Below are 21,437 nucleotides of genomic sequence, written 5' to 3'. Positions count from 1 at the left end.
CACATGTGATTTTATTTTTTGTTTTTTACTTCAAAAAATATTTTCCCATTGTCATTATGGGGTATTGTGCTGGTAATTTTGAGGACAAAAATGAATGTATTCCGAAACATTAAAGTGACTTTGTGTTTGTTTGTTTTTATCGATTTTTGATTTTTTTTGGGGACGAAATGAGAATTGTTACTTAAAAGAATTGCGATTTGTTACTTATGCACATGTCATTTTATTTTTTGTTTTTTAACTCAAAAAACATTTTCACGTTGTCATTATGGGGTATTGTGTGGAGAATTTTGAGGACAAAAATGAATGTATTCCGAAACATTTATTAAAGTGACTGGACAAGAGAGGGGTTTTTTGTGGGTTTTTTTAATTGATTTTTGATTTTTTGGGGACGAAATGAGAATTGTTACAAATAAGAATTGCAATTCGTTACTTATGCACATGTGATTTTATTTTTTGTTTTTTAACTCAAAAAACATTTTCACATTGTCATTATGGGGTATTGTGTGTAGAATTTTGAGGACAAAAATGTATGTATTCCGAAACATTTATTAAAGTGACTGGACAAGAGAGGGGTTTTTTGGGGGGTTTTTTAATTGATTTTTGATTTTTTTGGGGGACGAAATGAGAATTGTTACAAATAAGAATTGCGATTCGTTACTTATGCACGTGTTTTTTTTATATTTTACTTCAAAAAACATTTTCACATTGTCATTATGGGGTATTGTGTGGAGAATTTTGAGGACAAAAATGAATATATTCCGAAACATTTATTAAAGTGACTGGACAAGAGAGGGGTTTTTTGTGGGGGTTTTTAATTGATTTTTGATTTTTTTTGGGGACGAAATGAGAATTGTTACAAATAAGAATTGCAATTCGTTACTTATGCACATGTGATTTTATTTTTTGTTTTTTAACTCAAAAAACATTTTCACATTGTCATTATGGGGTATTGTGTGTAGAATTTTGAGGACAAAAATGTATGTATTCCGAAACATTTATTAAAGTGACTGGACAAGAGAGGGGTTTTTTGGGGGGTTTTTTAATTGATTTTTGATTTTTTTGGGGGACGAAATGAGAATTGTTACAAATAAGAATTGCGATTCGTTACTTATGCACGTGTTTTTTTTATATTTTACTTCAAAAAACATTTTCACATTGTCATTATGGGGTATTGTGTGGAGAATTTTGAGGACAAAAATGAATATATTCCGAAACATTTATTAAAGTGACTGGACAAGAGAGGGGTTTTTTGTGGGGGTTTTTAATTGATTTTTGATTTTTTTTGGGGACGAAATGAGAATTGTTACAAATAAGAATTGCAATTCGTTACTTATGCACATGTGATTTTATTTTTTGTTTTTTAACTCAAAAAACATTTTCACATTGTCATTATGGGGTATTGTGTGTAGAATTTTGAGGACAAAAATGTATGTATTCCGAAACATTTATTAAAGTGACTGGACAAGAGAGGGGTTTTTTGGGGGGTTTTTTAATTGATTTTTGATTTTTTTGGGGGACGAAATGAGAATTGTTACAAATAAGAATTGCGATTCGTTACTTATGCACGTGTTTTTTTTATATTTTACTTCAAAAAACATTTTCACATTGTCATTATGGGGTATTGTGTGGAGAATTTTGAGGACAAAAATGAATATATTCCGAAACATTTATTAAAGTGACTGGACAAGAGAGGGGTTTTTTGTGGGGGTTTTTAATTGATTTTTGATTTTTTTTGGGGACGAAATGAGAATTGTTACAAATAAGAATTGCAATTCGTTACTTATGCACATGTGATTTTATTTTTTGTTTTTTAACTCAAAAAACATTTTCCCATTGTCATCATGGGGTATTGTGTGGAGAATTTTGAGGACAGTACATCCGTTTTGGAATAGGGCTGTAACATAACAAAATGTGTAAAAAGTGATGCACTGTATAATGATAGTATTCGCATCTAAAAATGGATATCTCTTGTTGATGTCGCACAAGTCCGAGCGTGTATTGATTGCGTCTGCGCCCTCTTTAGGGTACATCCCCAGCTACCTGGAGAAGGATGAGCCATGCGTGGTGTGTGGCGACAAGGCCACAGGTTACCACTACCGCTGCATCACCTGTGAGGGCTGCAAGGTGCGCACACACACACACACACACACACACACTCATGAGGCGCGCCCAAGGTCCACCTGACGAATACCGGTCTTCTGCAGGGTTTCTTCCGCAGAACCATCCAGAAGAACCTGCACCCCAGCTACTCGTGCAAGTATGAAGGCTGCTGCATCATCGACAAGATCACGCGCAACCAGTGCCAGCTGTGTCGCTTCAAGAAGTGCATCGCCGTGGGCATGGCCATGGACCGTAAGTCCCTCGCAGAACCACACGTGTGCGCCGCGCGGCTGACGGTCCCGTCTGTCACGGCAGTGGTGCTGGACGACTCCAAGAGGGTCGCCAAGCGGCGCCTCATCGAGGAGAACCGGGAGCGCCGCAAGAAGGAGGAGATCGTGAAGACGCTCCAGAACCGCCCCGAACCCACCGGGTCGGAGTGGGAGGTGATCCACATGGTGACCGAGGCCCACCGGCACACCAACGCTCAGGGTTCCCAGTGGAAACAGAAGCGCAAGTTCCTGGTAAGACGGCGTGTGCTTGGTGTGGAAGGTTGTACTTGCTGGAGTCAAACCACACAACGTGGATGTCTGCTTTTAATCCTCACCTAAACATGCTGGATTTTTGAAACAAGAGTATTCTGAAAACTGCTGTTTCAGCATGAAATATGTGACTTCATCTCCTGTATGTCAACCTTTTTAACGACAGAACGTGAGCGACAAACTTACTTTCGGGCGTTCTGTACTCCTCTTTTCATGCGGTCCACTGCTACGTGCTGGTGCAGCCGGCTTTTTCTTCTCCAAATATTTGTTTGGCTGCACATCGCCTTCCCTCTCTGCATCCTGGGGTCATGCCGCAAGCCCCAGCATGGCCCACTTCGACGCACAAAATGTTGTTTCCTGGGCGCTTGGTAAAGTTTGCAAGTAAGATGAAGTCAGAAATAAGCAACAGAAGGTAGGGGGAGGTAAGAAGTAGGTAGCAGAAGGTAAGAAGTAGGTGGCAGAAGGTGAGACGTAGATAATAGAAGGTAAAGGGTAGGTAGCAGAAGGTAAGAAGTAGGTAGCAGAAGGTAAAAAGTAGATAACAGAAGGTAGGAGAAGGTAATAACTAGGTTACATAAAGTAAGAAGTAGATAATAGAAGGGTAGGAGAAGGTAATAAGTAGGTAACAGAAGGTAAGAAGTAGCTAACTGAAAGTAAGACGTAGATAACAGAAGGTAGGGGAAGGTAAGAAGTAGACAACATAAGGTAAGAAGTAGACAACAGAAGGTAAGAAGTAGGTAACAGAAGGTAAGAAGTAGGTAGCAGAAGGTAGGACAACGGAAGAAGTAGATAACAAGGTAGGAGACGCTAAGAAGTAGATAATAGAAGGTAAGAAGTAGATAACAGAAGATAATAAGTAGGTAACAGAAAGTAATAAGTAGATAACAGAAGGTAATAGGTAGGTAAGTGAAGGTACTCAGTAGATAACAGGAGGTAAGACGTTTGGTAACAGAGGTAGGAAGAAGTAGGTAACATAAGGTAAGAAGTAAGTAACAGAAGGTAAGAAGTAGGTAACATTAGGTAAGAAGTAGGTGACTTTAGTAGGTAACATTAGGTAAGAAGTAAGTAACAGAAGGTAAGAAGTAGGTAACATAAGGCAGAATAAGGTAAGAAGTAAGCAACATAAGGTAAGAAGTAAGTAACATAAGGTAAGAAGTAGACAACATAAGGTAAGAAGTAGGTAACATAAGGTAAGAAGTAGGTAACATAAGGTAAAAAGTAGGTAGCATAAGGTAAAAAGTAGGTAGCATAAGGTAAAAAGTAGGTAACATAAGGTAAAAAGTAGGTAACAGAAGGTAAGAAGTAAGTAACATAAGGTAAGAAGTATGTAGCATAAGGTAAGAAGTATGTAACAGAAGGTAAGAAGTATGTAACAGAAGGTAAGAAGTATGTAACAGAAGGTAAGAAGTAGGTAACATAAGGTAAGAAGTAGGTAGCATAAGGTAAAAAGTAGGTAACAGAAGGTAAGAAGTAAGTAATATAAGGTAAGTAAGTAACAGAAGGTAAAAATTAGGTAACATAAGGCAAGAAGTATGTAACAGAAGGTAAGAAGTAAGCAACAGAAGGTAAGAAGTAGTTAATACAAGGTAAGAAGTAGGTAACATAAGGTAAGAAGTAGGTAACATAAGGTAAAAAGTAGGTAACATAAGGTAAGAAGTAGGTAACAGAAGGTAAAAAGTAAGTAACAGAAGGTAAAAAGTAGGTAACATAAGGTAAGAAGTAGGTAACATAAGGTAAAAAGTAGGTAACATAAGGTAAGTAAGAAACAGAAGGTAAAAATTAGGTAACATAAGGCAAGAAGTATGTAACAGAAGGTAAGAAGTAAGTAACAGAAGGTAAGAAGTAGTTAATACAAGGTAAGAAGTAGGTAACAGAGTTAGGAGGAAGTAGGTAACAGAAAGTAAGAAGTAAGTAACATAAGGTAAGAAGTAGGTAACATATGTCAGGAGAAGGTCAGAAGTAGGAAAGAGAAGGTAAGATAAATTGTGTAAATCCAGTTACCGTATTTTTCGGAGTATAAGTCGCTCCGGAGTATAAGTCGCACCGGCCGAAAATGCATAATAAAGAAGGAAAAATACATATATAAGTCGCACTGGAGTATAAGTCGCATTTTTGGGGGAAATGTATTTGATAAAAGCCAACAGCAAGAATAGACATTTGAAAGGCAATTTAAAATAAATGAAGAATAGTGAACAACAGGCTGAATAAGTGTACGTTATATGAGGCATAAATAACCAACTGGTATGTTAACGTAACATATTATGGTAAGAGTCATTCAAATAACTATAACATATAGAACATGCTATACGTTTACCAAACAATCTGTCACTCCTAATCGCTAAATCCCATGAAATCTTATACGTCTAGTCTCTTACGTGAATGAGATCAATAATATTATTTGATATTTTACATTAATGTGTTAATAATTTCACACATAAGTCGCTCCTGAGTATAAGTCGCACCCCCGGCCAAACTATGAAAAAAACTGCGACTTATAGTCCGAAAAATACGGTACTTAGTTTTACCTGCAGTAAGCCATTGTATAAAACATTTGACTTGATTGAACACTCTTGTTGCTGAAGAGGAATGAAAGGAGGAGAGAGCCACACCTTCCTACTTTCTTGAATGCAACAATGTTTCTCACCTTCTTTATCAAAGTGCTGCCCCTCTCAATTTCCTTTGGCCCCACAGGTGGATCATTTTGAAGTTATTTTACATTTTTTAACTCGTCTGTTGCGCTCGAAAAACCAAATCCGAGGAAAAGCAGAGCCTGGATAAACCAAGGCACAGTCCTCCTGGACCTGTCCTAAAACATCCCACGACCTCCAGTCACGTGTTTCAAAAATGGCGGCTGCTCACGTCCCACCGCGACTTCATCTCTCGCTATTCCTTCCTCGTCTTCCTCACAGCCTTCAATCCTTCTGGGCTCGTCTTAATTCCTCCCATGGTTTCCCTCCTCCTGCTCTAATCTCCTCCCGCTCTCCTCTCCCGTCTCGCTGTCCCACCGCGGCGCTCCCATCTCTCTGAGCCGCCAAAATCCTCGCTCGCTCTCCTCACGTGCCAGCTGGCGAGGGAGCCGGCGGCCGGCGCGTTTTTCCTGCTTCTCGCTCGCCCCGGTGAACTCGGGGCCTCGGGTTCCTGGCATCGCTCTTCTGTTCCAAAGTTCTCACGCCACCGCCGGATTCTGCCAGTGCCTGGAAATGTAAGAGGGGGGCGGGGCTGGCAGCCATTGTGGAGGGTGGTTGCTAGGCAACTAGAAGGATGTGGCTGGGTGTGGTGGGAAGGGGGCCACATGGGGATTAGTTGAAGAAGAAGTGTGAAGTATAGGAATGTTAGTGCGTGTGCGTCTTAATCGGGTTTGTATGCAAATGAGTCATCCCAATTCCAATCACGCCTGATCTCCCCCGCAGCCGGACAAGATCGGCCAGTCGCCGGTGGCGCCCACGTCGGACGGCGACAAGGTGGACCTGGAGGCCTTCAGCGAGTTCACCAAGATCATCACTCCCGCCATCACGCGCGTGGTGGACTTTGCCAAAAAACTGCCCATGTTCTCCGAGGTAAGCGCCGCCGACTACGCCGGCAGACGCAACTTTGGGTTCTGGGGGCGCGCAAAAGAATCGATTCACTTCCGAATCGCGATCCTGAGTCATCGATTCATAATTTTCTATTTTTAAATAAAGTTTGGTTTTTTTAAGACATTTTTAGTCCATATCTATGCGACCAGAAGGAGCTTTTCCTAACCTATAACCTGTTTTAAAAACGTTATATTTATTATACCAAATATTACATTGCAAGAATCAGTTTGAATCGATTCTGAATCGAATCATCACTCCAGGAATTGGAATCGGATCAAAAGATTCACATCCCTACCAAGTGTGCATAAAAGAATCGATTCACATCTGAATCATGATCCTTATTCATCATGATACTAAATTGATTCATGATTTTCAAAAAGCAATGTGTGTGTGTGTGTGTGTGTGTGTGTGTGTGTATTTGTTTTTTTTATTTTTTTTAAGACATTTTTAGTCTATGCAACTAAAAAGAGCTTTTCTGACCTGTCACCTGTTTTGAAAAAGTTCTAATTATTATACCAGATAATACATTGTGAGAATCGAATCATCGCTCCAGGAGTTGGAATCGGATCAAAAGATTCACATCCCTACCAAGTGTGCATAAAAGAATCGATTCACATCTGAATCATGATCCTTATTCATCATGATACTAAATTGATTCATGATTTTCAAAAAGCAATGTGTGTGTGCGTGCGTGCGTGTGTGTGTGTTTGTGTATATATATATATTTTTTTTTTTTTTTATTTATTTATTTATTTTTTTTAAACATTTTTAGTCTATGCAACCAAAAAGAGCTTTTTTAACCTGTCACCTGTTTTGAAAAAGTTCTAATTATTATACCAGATAATACAATGTGAGAATCGAATCATCACTCCAGGAGTTGGAATCGGATCAAAAGATTCACATCCCTACCAAGTGTGCATAAAAGAATCGATTCACATCTGAATCATGATTCTTATTCATCCTGATACTAAATTGATTCATGATTTTCAAAAGCAGTGTGTGTGTGTATTTATTTTTTATTTTTTTGTTTTAAGACATTTTTAGTCCATGCAACCAAAAAAAGCTTTTCTAACCTGTCACCTGTTTTGAAAAAGTTCTAATTATTATACCAGATAATACATTGTGAGAATCGAATCATCGCTCCAGGAGTTGGAATCGAATCAAAAGATTCACATCCCTACCAAGTGTGCATAAAAGAATCGATTCACATCTGAATCATGATTCTTATTCATCATGATACTAAATTGATTCATGATTTTCAAAAGCAATGTGTGTGTGCATGCGCGCGTGTGTGTGTGTTTGTGTTTGTGTATATATTTTTTATTTTTTTATTTTAAGACATTTTTAGTCCATGCAACCAAAAAGAGCTTTTCTAACCTGTCGCCTGTTTTGAAAAAGTTCTAATTATTATACCAGATAATACATTGTGAGAATCGAATCATCACTCCAGGAGTTGGAATCGGATCAAAAGATTCACATCCCTACCAAGTGTGCATAAATGAATCGATTCACATCTGAATCATGATCCTTATTCATCATGATACTAAATTGATTCATGATTTTCAAAAAGCAATGTGTGTGTGTGTGTGTGTGTGTGTGTGTGTATATATTTTTTTTAATTTTTTATTTTAAGACATTTTTAGTCTATGCAACTAAAAAGAGCTTTTCTGACCTGTCACCTGTTTTGAAAAAGTCATAATTATTATACCAGATAATACATTGTGAGAATCGAATCATCACTCCAGGAGTTGGAATCGGATCAAAAGATTCACATCCCTACCAAGTGTGCATAAAAGAATCGATTCACATCTGAATCATGATCCTTATTCATCATGATACTAAATTGATTCATGATTTTCAAAAAGCAATGTGTGTGTGTGTGTGTGTCTGTGTGTGTATTTATTTATTTATTTTTTTTAAGACATTTTTAGTCTATGCAACCAAAAGGAGCTTTTCTAACCTGTCACCTGTTTTGAAAAAGTTATAATTATTATACCAGATAATACAATGTGAGAATCGAATCATCGCTCCAGGAGTTGGAATCGAATCAAAAGATTCACATCCCTACCAAGTGTGCATAAAAGAATCGATTCACATCTGAATCATGATTCTTATTCATCATGATACTAAATTGATTCATGATTTTCAAAAGCAATGTGTGTGTGCATGCGCGCGTGTGTGTGTGTTTGTGTTTGTGTATATATTTTTTATTTTTTTATTTTAAGACATTTTTAGTCCATGCAACCAAAAAGAGCTTTTCTAACCTGTCACCTGTTTTGAAAAAGTCATAATTATTATACCAGATAATACATTGTGAGAATCGAATCATCACTCCAGGAGTTGGAATCGGATCAAAAGATTCACATCCCTACCAAGTGTGCATAAATGAATCGATTCACATCTGAATCATGATCCTTATTCATCATGATACTAAATTGATTCATGATTTTCAAAAGCAATGTGTGTGTGTGTGTGTGTGTGTGTGTGTGTGTGTGTGTGTGTGTGTGTGTGTGTGTGTGTGTGTGTGTGTGTGTGTATTTTTTTATTTTTTTTTTATTTTAAGACATTTTTAGTCTATGCAACTAAAAAGAGCTTTTCTGACCTGTCACCTGTTTTGAAAAAGTTCTAATTATTATACCAGATAATACATTGTGAGAATCGAATCATCACTCCAGGAGTTGGAATCGGATCAAAAGATTCACATCCCTACCAAGTGTGCATAAAAGAATCGATTCACATCTGAATCATGATCCTTATTCATCCTGATACTAAATTGATTCATCATTTTCAAAAAGCAATGTGTGTGTGTGTGTGTATTTTTTTTTTTTTTTTTTTTAAGACATTTTTAGTCTATGCAACCAAAAAGAGCTTTTTTAACCTGTCACCTGTTTTGAAAAAGTTCTAATTATTATACCAGATAATACATTGTGAGAATCGAATCATCACTCCAGGAGTTGGAATCGAATCAAAAGATTCACATCCCTACCAAGTGTGCATAAAAGAATCGATTCACATCTGAATCATGATTCTTATTCATCCTGATACTAAATTGATTCATGATTTTCAAAAGCAATGTGTGTGTGCATGCGCGCGTGTGTGTGTGTTTGTGTTTGTGTATATATTTTTTATTTTTTTATTTTAAGACATTTTTAGTCCATGCAACCAAAAAGAGCTTTCCTAACCTGTCACCTGTTTTGAAAAAGTCATAATTATTATACCAGATAATACATTGTGAGAATCGAATCATCACTCCAGGAGTTGGAATCGGATCAAAAGATTCACATCCCTACCAAGTGTGCATAAAAGAATCGATTCACATCTGAATCATGATCCTTATTCATCCTGATACTAAATTGATTCATGATTTTCAAAAAGCAATGTGTGTGTGTGTGTGTGTGTGTGTGTGTGTGTGTGTGTATTTATTTATTTTATTTTTTTAAGACATTTTTAGTCTATGCAACTAAAAAGAGCTTTTCTAACCTGTCACCTGTTTTGAAAAAGTTCTAATTATTATACTAGATAATACAATGTGAGAATCGAATCATCGCTCCAGGAGTTGGAATCGGATCAAAAGATTCACATCCCTACCAAGTGTGCATAAAAGAATCGATTCACATCTGAATCATGATCCTTATTCATCCTGATACTAAATTGATTCATGATTTTCAAAAAGCAATGTGTGTGTGTGTGTGTGTGTGTGTGTGTATTTATTTATTTATTTTTTTTAAGACATTTTTAGTCTATGCAACCAAAAAGAGCTTTTTTAACCTGTCACCTGTTTTGAAAAAGTTCTAATTATTATACCAGATAATACAATGTGAGAATCGAATCATCGCTCCAGGAGTTGGAATCGAATCAAAAGATTCACATCCCTACCAAGTGTGCATAAAAGAATCGATTCACATCTGAATCATGATTCTTATTCATCCTGATACTAAATTGATTCATGATTTTCAAAAGCAATGTGTGTGTGCATGCGCGCGTGTGTGTGTGTTTGTGTTTGTGTATATATTTTTTATTTTTTTATTTTAAGACATTTTTAGTCCATGCAACCAAAAAGAGCTTTCCTAACCTGTCACCTGTTTTGAAAAAGTCATAATTATTATACCAGATAATACATTGTGAGAATCGAATCATCGCTCCAGGAGTTGGAATCGGATCGAATCGTTAGGTGCCCAAAGATTCACACCCCTGCCAAGGGTGCGTAAAATAATTGATTCACATCCGAATTGCGATCCTGAGTCATCAATTTTTAATTTTCTATTCTTTCAATCAAATATAAAACATTTTAAAGACATTTTTAGTCCATGCAACCAAAAGAGCTTTTCTAACCTGTCACCTGTTTTGAAAAAGTTATAATTATTATACCATATAATACATTGTGAGAATCGATTCTGAATCGAAAAAATATACATTTTATTTAAAAATAGACTTTTGAAAATTAAGAACCGATGGCTCAGGATCGCGATTCGGCTGTGAATCGATTATTTTTTGCACTCCGTGTGCACGAAAAAAATTATTAATCCCGATTTTAAATTGATTCATGATTTTCGAAAATTGATTAAAAAAAAAATGAAAAGAATCGATTCACATCGCAATACTGAGTCGTCAATTCTTAATTTTCAAAAGTCCATTTTTAAATAAAATATATATTTTTTTAAATACATTTTTAGTTCATCTCCATGCAACCAGGAGTTTTTCTAACCTATAACCTGTTTTGAAAAAGTTATAATTATCAAACCAAATATTATATTGCAAGAATCAGTTCTGAACTGAATCATCATATATCATATATATAAAAAAAAATATATATATATACAATATATATATACATATATATACATATTTTTAGTCCATCTCCATGCAGCCAGAAGGAGCTTTTCTAACCTGTCACCTGTTTTGAAAAAGTTATAATTATTATACACATTGCGAGATCCGATTCCAACTCCTGGAGTGATGATTCAATTCAGAACCGATTCTCGATTCAAACCGATTCTTGCAATTTATTACTTGGTTTAATAATTATAACTTTTTCAAAACAGGTGACAGGTTAGAAAAACTCCTTCTGGTTGCATGGAGATGGACTAAAAATGTCTTTAAAAATATATATTTTATTTAAAAATAGACTTTTGAAAATTAAGAAGAAACGACTTAGGATCGCGATTGCACAAAAGAAACGATTCACATCCGAAGAGTTGTCGATTCTTAATTTTCAAAAGTCTATTTATAAATAAAATATATATTTTGAAATACATTTTTAGTCCATCTCCATGCAACCAAAAGAGCTTTTCTAACCTGTCACCTGTTTTGAAAAAGTTATAATTATTATACCAAATAATACATTGTGAGAATCGATTCTGAATCGAATCATCACTCCAGGAGTTGAAATCGGATCGAATCGTTAGGTACCCAATGATTCACACACAAAATAATTGATTCACATCCGAATCGCGATCCTCAGTCGTCGATTCTTAATTTTCAATAGTGTATTTTTAAATTAAAAAAAAATATATATATATATATTTTAAGGACATTTTAGTCCATCTTCATGCAACCTGTTTTGAAAAAGTTATAAATTATTAAACCAAGTAATAGATTGCAAGAATCAGTTTGAATCAAGAATCGATTCTGAATCAAATCATCTCTCCAGGAATTGGAATCTGATTGAATCGTTAGGTGCCCTGTGTGTGTGTGTATATGTATATATACTGTATATATATGTATATATATATATATATATATATATATATATATATATATATATACTTTTGTTTTTGTTTTTTTAAGACATTTTTAGTCCATCTCCATGCAACCATGTTTTGAAAAAGTTATAATTATTATACCAAATAATACATTGTGAGAATCGATTCCTAATCGAATCATCACTCCAGGAATGGTGAATCGGATGGAATCGTTAGGTGACAGAAGATTCACACCACTACCAGGGGTGTACAAAAGAATCGATTCGCATCTGAATCGCGGTCCTGAGTCGTCGATTCTTAATTTTCAAAAGCCTATTTTTAAATAAAATACATTTTTTAAAGACATTTCTAGTCCATTTCCATGCAACCAGAAGGAATTGTTCTGACCTGGAAGCTGTTTTGAAAAAGTTATAATTATTATACCAAATATTACATTGGATGAATCGGTTTGAATCGAGAATCAATTCTGAATCGAATCATCACTCCAGGAATAGAGAATCGGATCGAATCGTTAGGTGTCCAAAGATTCACACCCCTGCCTGGGGTGCACAAAATATTCGATTCACAACCGAATCGCGATCCTGAGTCGTTGATTCTTAATTTTCAAAAGTCTATTTTTAAATAAAATATATTTCTTTAAAGACATTTTTAGTCCATATCCATGCAACCAGAAGGAGTTTTTCTAACCTGTCACCTGTTTTGAAAATTGCATAATTATTCAACTAAGTAATAAATTGCAAAAATCAGTTTGAATCTAAAATCAAATCATTAGGTGCCCAAAGATTCACACCCCTACCCACAACCAGAAGGATCTTTTCTCACCTGTAAATTGTTTTGAAAAAGTTTCATTATTATTATACCAAATAATACATTATGAGGTTTGAATGGAGAATCGATTGAATGGAATCGTCACCCGGGAATCGGACTGAGTGGTTCGATACCCCTAAGACAGGGGTGCTCACACTTTTTCTGCAGGCGAGCTACTTTTCAATTGATCAAGTCGTGGGGATCTACCTCATTCATATATATCATTTATATTTACTTATTTATGAAACATATGTTTTTGTTAACAAGTTAAAGGTGTTTAATGATAATACAAGCATGTTTAACACATATAGTTAATATTGTTAATAAATTAAAGGTGTTTAATGAAAATACAAGTTTGTTTATTACATATAGTTAATATTGTTAACAAGTTAAAGGTGATTAATGATAATACAAGCATGTTTAACACATATAGTTAATATTGTTAAGTTAAAGGTGTTTAAAGATAATGCAAACATGTTTAACACATATAGTTAATATTGTTAACAAGTTAAAGATGTTTAGTGATAATGCAAGCATGTTTAACACATATAGTTAATATTGTTAATAAATTAAAGGTGTTTAATGATAATACAAGAATGTTTAACACATAGTTAATATTGTTAACAAGTTAAAGGTGTTTAAAGATAATACAAGCATGTTTAACACATATAGTTAATATTGTTAACAAGTTAAAGGTGTTTAAAGATAATACAAGCATGTTTAACACTTATAGTTAATATTGGTAATAAGTTAAAGGTGTTTAAAGATAAAACAAGCATGTTTAACCCATATAGTTAATATTGTTAATAAGTTAAAGGTGTTTAAAGATAATACAAGCATGTTTAACACATATAGATTCCTTTCTTTCATGAAGACAAGAATATAAGTTGGTGTATTACCTGATTCTGATGACTTGCATTGATTGGAATCAGACAGTAGTGCTAATAAGGTCCGCATTTTCGAATGGAGGAGAAAAAAAGTCCTCCTTTCTGTCCAATACCACATGAAAGTGGTTGGTTTTTGGCATTTTATTTATCCAGCTTCCGTACTCCTTTGTATACACTTTACAAGAAATACATTGTTGGCAAACTCCGTAGCTTGCTAGCTTGTGCACGCCAGCTTTCTGAGACTCTTATTTTGGTAGCGCAGGCAGGAGGAAGTAGCGCTTTTATTGTGCAACTGTGCAGTCGGTCTTTGGAGTTGACGACAGGTACGCGCCAGAGTCTGTTGAAATAAAGTGTTTCTCGCCTTCCAGTCGCTAATTTTAATGAGCTGGCAGCAGCCAGCGTCATCTCAGAAGACCCTCGGGTGCCGTGAATGTCAATCAAGTGACGAAATTGACGTCATAGTGAAGATATATGATCGCTCATTTTTAGGACAATTTTTTAATGGCTGGCTAGTGATCGACTGACACACCCTCCGAGATCGACCGGTAGCTCGCGATCGACGTAATGAGCACCCCTGCCCTAAGAGGTACACAATCCACTCAGTGTGTGCGTGTCAAGGTGCATGACTGACAGGTCAGTCAGCAGCACAGGAATATGAAAGAGGCTTCATTGCATTAAGCTTGAGGGGGCGGGGCCTGTGCATCCAATCGTCTCTTCCTAATGAAAGCGCGGCATAAATGGCGACTTCCTGTGGCTTCCCGCCAGCTGCCGTGCGAGGACCAGATCATCCTGCTGAAGGGCTGCTGCATGGAGATCATGTCGCTGAGGGCCGCCATGCGCTACGACCCCGAGAGCGAGACGCTGACGCTGAGCGGCGAGATGGCGGTCAAGCGCGAGCAGCTGAAGAACGGCGGGCTGGGCGTGGTGTCGGACGCCATCTTCGACCTGGGCAAGAGCCTGGCGCAGTTCAACCTGGACGACACGGAGGTGGCGCTGTTGCAGGCCGTGTTGCTCATGAGCTCAGGTAAGCGTCCGCACACCTTCCATCACCTGAGCCCTGTGTTGTTTTGTCAATATTCATCTTTGTTTACAGAGAAGAAAAGTATCTTTTTCACTTCCGATTCTGATATTGGAGCTTTGATTATTGGCCGATACCGACGTTGATCCATAACGAGTCATACATAATTATATCATTGAGTAGTGTGGAATGTTAGGTCAAGTGAAATGAGTCAAACAGAGAAACACTAACCTATTCATTACTCACTGTCTGGAATGGACTTATGCTGTCTTTAAGTTGAAGTGTTTTTTGTGACACAATAATTTATAAAGCTCAGGTCATTATGCAGTAAGTTGAATGGTGCGGACACGTTTGTTACTGGGTACGTTATTATTATTTGGTACTTGTTTATATTGACAAATGTGCTGTTTTATTGTTCAATGATTATTACCTAGGTCTAGCTGGTGTGCTACTGTGTGCTTAGCTGTTGTGTAGCTGCTAGCTCTCAGTAGCTTATAGCCTGGCATGTTTACCTTTTGTAAAAGACTTTAGTAGATTAGAAGAAAAGACCAACCATGTGTGTTTAGATGCAATAATTGATATCGGACTGATATCGTCAAAAAAACTAGTTGATGATATGTGCTTGCCTATAAAATGTGTGATATCATGTGGGATACAAGCAGTCCTCCAGTGTGTTTACTTGTGTGCGATACAAGCAGTCCTGCAGCTGTTTACTTGTGTGCGACATCATGTGCGATACAAGCAGTCCTGCAGCGTGTTTACTTGTGTGCGATAGAAGCGGCCCTGCAGCTTTTTTCTTGCGGGCAATATAATTTGCGATACAAGCAGTCCTGCAGCGTGTCTACTTGTGTGTGATATCATGTGGGATACAAGCAGTCCTGCAGAGTGTTTACTTGTGTGCTATATCATGTGCGATACAAGCAGTCCTGCAGTGTGTTTACTTGTGTGCGATAGAAGCGGTCCTGCAGCTGTTTTCTTGCGTGCGACATCATTTGCGATACAAGCAGTCCTGCAGCGTGTCTACTTGTGTGTGATATCATGTGCGATACAAGCGGTCCTGCAGCGTGTTTACTTGTGTGCGACATCCTGTGCGATACAAGCAGTACTGCAGCGTGTTTACTTGTGTGCGACATCCTGTGCGATACAAGCAGTCCTGCAGAATGTTTACTTGTGTGCGATAGAAGCGGTCCTGCAGCTGTTTCCTTGCGTGCGATACAAGCAGTCGTGCAGCGTGTCTACTTGTGTGTGTGATATCATGTGGGATACAAGCAGTCCTGCAGAGTGTTTACTTGTGTGCTATATCATGTGCGATACAAGCAGTCCTGCAGTGTGTTTACTTGTGTGCGATAGAAGCGGTCCTGCAGCTGTTTTCTTGCGTGCGACATCATTTGCGATACAAGCAGTCCTGCAGCGTGTCTACTTGTGTGTGATATCATGTGTGATACAAGCATTACTGCAGCGTGTTTACTTGTGTGCGACATCCTGTGCGATACAAGCAGTCCTGCAGAATGTTTACTTGTGTGCGATAGAAGCGGTCCTGCAGCTGTTTCCTTGCGTGCGATACAAGCAGTCGTGCAGCGTGTCTACTTGTGTGTGTGATATCATGTGGGATACAAGCAGTCCTGCAGAGTGTTTACTTGTGTGCTATATCATGTGCGATACAAGCAGTCCTGCAGTGTGTTTACTTGTGTGCGATAGAAGCGGTCCTGCAGCTGTTTTCTTGCGTGCGACATCATTTGCGATACAAGCAGTCCTGCAGCGTGTCTACTTCTGTGTGATATCATGTGCGATACAAGCGGTCCTGCAGCGTGTTTACTTTGTGTGATATCATGTGTGATACAAGCAGTTCTGCAGCGTGTTTACTTGCGTGTGATACAAGCAATGTTGCAGCGTGTCTACTTGTGTGCGATACAAGCAGTACTGCAGCGTGTTTACTTGTGTGTGATACAAGCAGTCCTGAAGAGTGTTTACTTGCGTGTGATATCATGTGCGGTACAAGCAGTCCTGCAGCAGATTTACTTGCGTGCGATGTCATTTGTGATACAAGCAGTCCCACAGCGGGTTTACTTGCATGCAATATCATTTGCGATACAAGCAGTCCTGCAGCGTGTTTACTTGTGTACTATATCATTTGCGATACAAGCAGTCCTGCAGCGTGTTTACTTGTGTACAATATCATGTGCGAGACAAGCAGTCCTGCAGCATGTTTACTTGTGTGTGATGCCATGTGCGATACAAGCAGATCTGCAGCGTGTTTACTTGCGCGCAATATAATGTGCGATAGAAGCGGTCCTGCAGCTGTTTACTTGCGTGCGCTATCATGTGTGATACAAGCAGTCCTGAAGAGTGTATACTTGCGTGTGATATCATGTGCGATACAAGCGGTCATGCAGCGGGTTTGCTTGTGTGCAATATCATGTGCGATACAAGCAGTCCTGCAGCAGGTATACTTGTGTGCGATACCATGTGCGATACAAGCAGTCCTGAAGAGTGTATACTTGCGTGTGATATCATGTGCGATACAAGGGGTCCTGCAGCGTGTTTACTTATGTACAATGTCATGTGTGATACAAGCAGTTATGCAGTGTGTTTACTTGTGTGCGATACAAGTAGTCCTGCAGAGTGTTTACTTATGTATAATATCATGTGTGATACAAGCAGTTCTGCAGCGGGTTTACTTGTGTGCGATATCATTTGCGATACAAGCAGTCCTGCAGCGTGTTTACTTGTGTACAATATCATGTGCAAGACAAGCAGTTCCGCAGCGTGTTTACTTGTGTGCGATACAAGCAGTTCTGCAGCGTGTTTACTTGTGTACAATATCATGTGTGATACAAGCAGTTATGCAGTGTGTTTACTTGTGTGCGATAAAAGCAGTCCTGCAGAGTGTTTACTTGTGTACAATATCAAGTGTGAGACAAGCAGTCCTGCAGCGTGTTTACTTGTGTACAATATCATGTGTGATACAAGCAGTTATGCAGTGTGTTTACTTGTGTGCGATATCATGTGCGATACAAGCAGTCCTGCAGCGTGTTTACTTATGTACAGTATCATGTGTGATACAAGCAGTGCTGCAGCGTGTTTACTTGTGTACAATATCATGTGTGATACAAGCAGTCCTGCAGTGTGTTTACTTGTGTGCGATATCATGTGCGATACAAGCAGTCCTGCAGCAGGTTTACTTGCGTGCGATACAAGCAGTCCTTAAGAGTGTATACTTGCGTGTTATATCATGTGCGATACAAGCGGTCCTGCAGCGGGTTTACTTGTGTACAATATCATGTGCGATACAAGCAGTTCTGCTGCGTGTTTGCTTGTGTGCGATACAAGCAGTTCTGCAGCGTGTTTACTTGTGTACAATGTCATGTGTGATACAAGCAGTTATGCAGTGTGTTTACTTGTGTGCGATACAAGTAGTCCTGCAGAGTGTTTACTTATGTATAATATCATGTGTGATACAAGCAGTTCTGCAGCGGGTTTACTTGTGTGCGATATCATTTGCGATACAAGCAGTCCTGCAGCGTGTTTACTTGTGTACAATATCATGTGCAAGACAAGCAGTTCCGCAGCGTGTTTACTTGTGTGCGATACAAGCAGTTCTGCAGCGTGTTTACTTGTGTACAATATCATGTGTGATACAAGCAGTTATGCAGTGTGTTTACTTGTGTGCGATAAAAGCAGTCCTGCAGAGTGTTTACTTGTGTACAATATCAAGTGTGAGACAAGCAGTCCTGCAGCGTGTTTACTTGTGTACAATATCATGTGTGATACAAGCAGTTATGCAGTGTGTTTACTTGTGTGCGATATCATGTGCGATACAAGCAGTCCTGCAGCGTGTTTACTTATGTACAGTATCATGTGTGATACAAGCAGTGCTGCAGCGTGTTTACTTGTGTACAATATCATGTGTGATACAAGCAGTCCTGCAGTGTGTTTACTTGTGTGCGATATCATGTGCGATACAAGCAGTCCTGCAGCAGGTTTACTTGCGTGCGATACAAGCAGTCCTTAAGAGTGTATACATGCGTGTTATATCATGTGCGATACAAGCGGTCCTGCAGCGGGTTTACTTGTGTACAATATCATGTGCGATACAAGCAGTTCTGCTGCGTGTTTGCTTGTGTGCGATACAAGCAGTTCTGCAGCGTGTTTACTTGTGTACAATGTCATGTGTGATACAAGCAGTTATGCAGTGTGTTTACTTGTGTGCGATACAAGTAGTCCTGCAGAGTGTTTACTTATGTATAATATCATGTGTGATACAAGCAGTTCTGCAGCGGGTTTACTTGTGTGCGATATCATTTGCGATACAAGCAGTCCTGCAGCGTGTTTACTTGTGTACAATATCATGTGCAAGACAAGCAGTTCCGCAGCGTGTTTACTTGTGTGCGATACAAGCAGTTCTGCAGCGTGTTTACTTGTGTACAATATCATGTGTGATACAAGCAGTTATGCAGTGTGTTTACTTGTGTGCGATAAAAGCAGTCCTGCAGAGTGTTTACTTGTGTACAATATCAAGTGTGAGACAAGCAGTCCTGCAGCGCGTTTACTTGTGTACAATATCATGTGTGATACAAGCAGTTATGCAGTGTGTTTACTTGTGTGCGATATCATGTGCGATACAAGCAGTCCTGCAGCGTGTTTACTTATGTACAGTATCATGTGTGATACAAGCAGTGCTGCAGCGTGTTTACTTGTGTACAATATCATGTGTGATACAAGCAGTCCTGCAGTGTGTTTACTTGTGTGCGATATCATGTGCGATACAAGCAGTCCTGCAGCAGGTTTACTTGCGTGCGATACAAGCAGTCCTTAAGAGTGTATACTTGCGTGTTATATCATGTGCGATACAAACGGTCCTGCAGCGGGTTTACTTGTGTACAATATCATGTGCGATACAAGCAGTTCTGCTGCGTGTTTGCTTGTGTGCGATACAAGCAGTTCTGCAGCGTGTTTACTTGTGTACAATGTCATGTGTGATACAAGCAGTTATGCAGTGTGTTTACTTGTGTGCGATACAAGTAGTCCTGCAGAGTGTTTACTTATGTATAATATCATGTGTGATACAAGCAGTTCTGCAGCGGGTTTACTTGTGTGCGATATCATTTGCGATACAAGCAGTCCTGCAGCGTGTTTACTTGTGTACAATATCATGTGCAAGACAAGCAGTTCCGCAGCGTGTTTACTTGTGTGCGATACAAGCAGTTCTGCAGCGTGTTTACTTGTGTACAATATCATGTGTGATACAAGCAGTTATGCAGTGTGTTTACTTGTGTGCGATATCATGTGCGATACAAGCAGTCCTGCAGCGTGTTTACTTATGTACAGTATCATGTGTGATACAGGCAGTGCTGCAGCGTGTTTACTTGTGTACAATATCATGTGTGATACAAGCAGTTATGCAGTGTGTTTACTTGTGTGCGATATCATGTGCGATACAAGCAGTCCTGCAGCGTGTTTACTTATGTACAGTATCATGTGTGATACAGGCAGTGCTGCAGCGTGTTTACTTGTGTACAATATCATGTGCGATACAAGCAGTCCTGCAGCAGGTTTACTTGCGTGCGATACAAGCAGTCCTTAAGAGTGTATACTTGCGTGTCATATCATGTGCGATACAAGCGGTCCTGCAGCGGGTTTACTTGTGTACAATATCATGTGTGATACAAGCAGTCCTGCAGTGTGTTTACTTGTGTGCGATATCATGTGCGATACAAGCAGTCCTGCAGTGTGTTTACTTGTGTGCGATATCATGTGCGATACAAGCAGTCCTGCTGCGTTTTTACTTGTGCAAAGCTGGACAGCCAGTTAACATCTAAATGTTCTCCAATAAGCACACAATGTCTTCCATTTTACTAAAGTCATTTACAAAAGGTAAACATGCCAGGCTGTGGGCTAAAAGCAGCTACGCAACAGCTAAGCGCACAATAGCACACATAAGCTAGACATATGTAAAAATCATTGAACAATATTGTAGTGTAAAAGAGCACATTTGTCAATGTTAAGTATTAAATAAATATAGTTGCATGTTATTAGGAAGTATCCAGTAACAAACGTGTCCGCATCATTCAACTTACTGCGTCATGAGCTGAACTTCATGAATTATTGCGACCACCCGGTTGAACTTCAACTTAAAGACAGCATAAGTCCATTCCAGACGGTTAAAACTAAATAGGTTGTTGTTTTTCATAGCTACCATTGTTCTGTTTGACTCGTCTCACTCGATCAAACCTTGTCTCACATTCCACACTACAGAATGACGAAAGTGTGAATAATTTGTGCTGACGTCAGCACCGACCACCTCTCAACTATCGTACCGGAACTGAGAAGGTTGCATGGCACCGCCCTGTCATGGAACGTCTCCACAATAAGAGCGTGCAAGGCCCATTTAACCTTTGACCGTCTTGGCTCCGCCCCCCGCAGACCGCTCGGGCCTGACGTGCATGGAGAAGATCGAGAAGTGCCAGGAGACGTACCTGCTGGCGCTGGAGCACTACATCAACTACCGCAAGCACAGCGTCCCCCACTTCTGGCCCAAGCTGCTGATGAAGGTGACCGACCTGCGCATGATCGGCGCCTGCCACGCCAGCCGCTTCCTGCACATGAAGGTGGAGTGTCCCAACGAGCTCTTCCCGCCGCTCTTCCTGGAGGTCTTCGAGGACCAGGAGGTGTGACGGGCACGGGGGGGGGACTCACTGACCTTGTACAGAAAAAAACAAACAAACAAAAAACTGGAAGCGACTCGCCGGCAGGAAGAGGAGGGGCTTCTGCTGCGGCGTGTAGGGGCCCTTCTGTCTGAGCATGCCAAC

The 21,437-nt window shown here is 39.0% G+C and overlaps 1 protein-coding gene across 2 annotated transcripts in view; it reads left to right on the top strand.

The window, feature by feature from the left end:
* Positions 1–21,437, top strand: part of LOC133577666 (thyroid hormone receptor alpha-B) — a 441,457-nt gene extending 420,020 nt beyond the window's left edge. For both annotated transcript variants that reach the window (XM_061931639.2, XM_061931640.2), the window contains 6 exons: positions 2,024–2,124; positions 2,205–2,352; positions 2,416–2,621; positions 6,050–6,196; positions 14,376–14,634; positions 21,052–21,437. In XM_061931639.2, coding sequence (XP_061787623.1) covers positions 2,024–2,124; positions 2,205–2,352; positions 2,416–2,621; positions 6,050–6,196; positions 14,376–14,634; positions 21,052–21,302 — 1,112 coding nt within the window. In that variant the 3' untranslated portion in view covers positions 21,303–21,437. The remainder of the gene's footprint in view (positions 1–2,023; positions 2,125–2,204; positions 2,353–2,415; positions 2,622–6,049; positions 6,197–14,375; positions 14,635–21,051) is intronic.

The sequence above is a fragment of the Nerophis lumbriciformis genome, linkage group LG39, assembly GCF_033978685.3.
Source record: "Nerophis lumbriciformis linkage group LG39, RoL_Nlum_v2.1, whole genome shotgun sequence".
NCBI classification, from domain to species: Eukaryota; Metazoa; Chordata; class Actinopteri; order Syngnathiformes; family Syngnathidae; genus Nerophis; species Nerophis lumbriciformis.
Note: the sequence above shows the minus strand (reverse complement) of the source record. Positions and strands in the feature narration are given on the sequence as shown.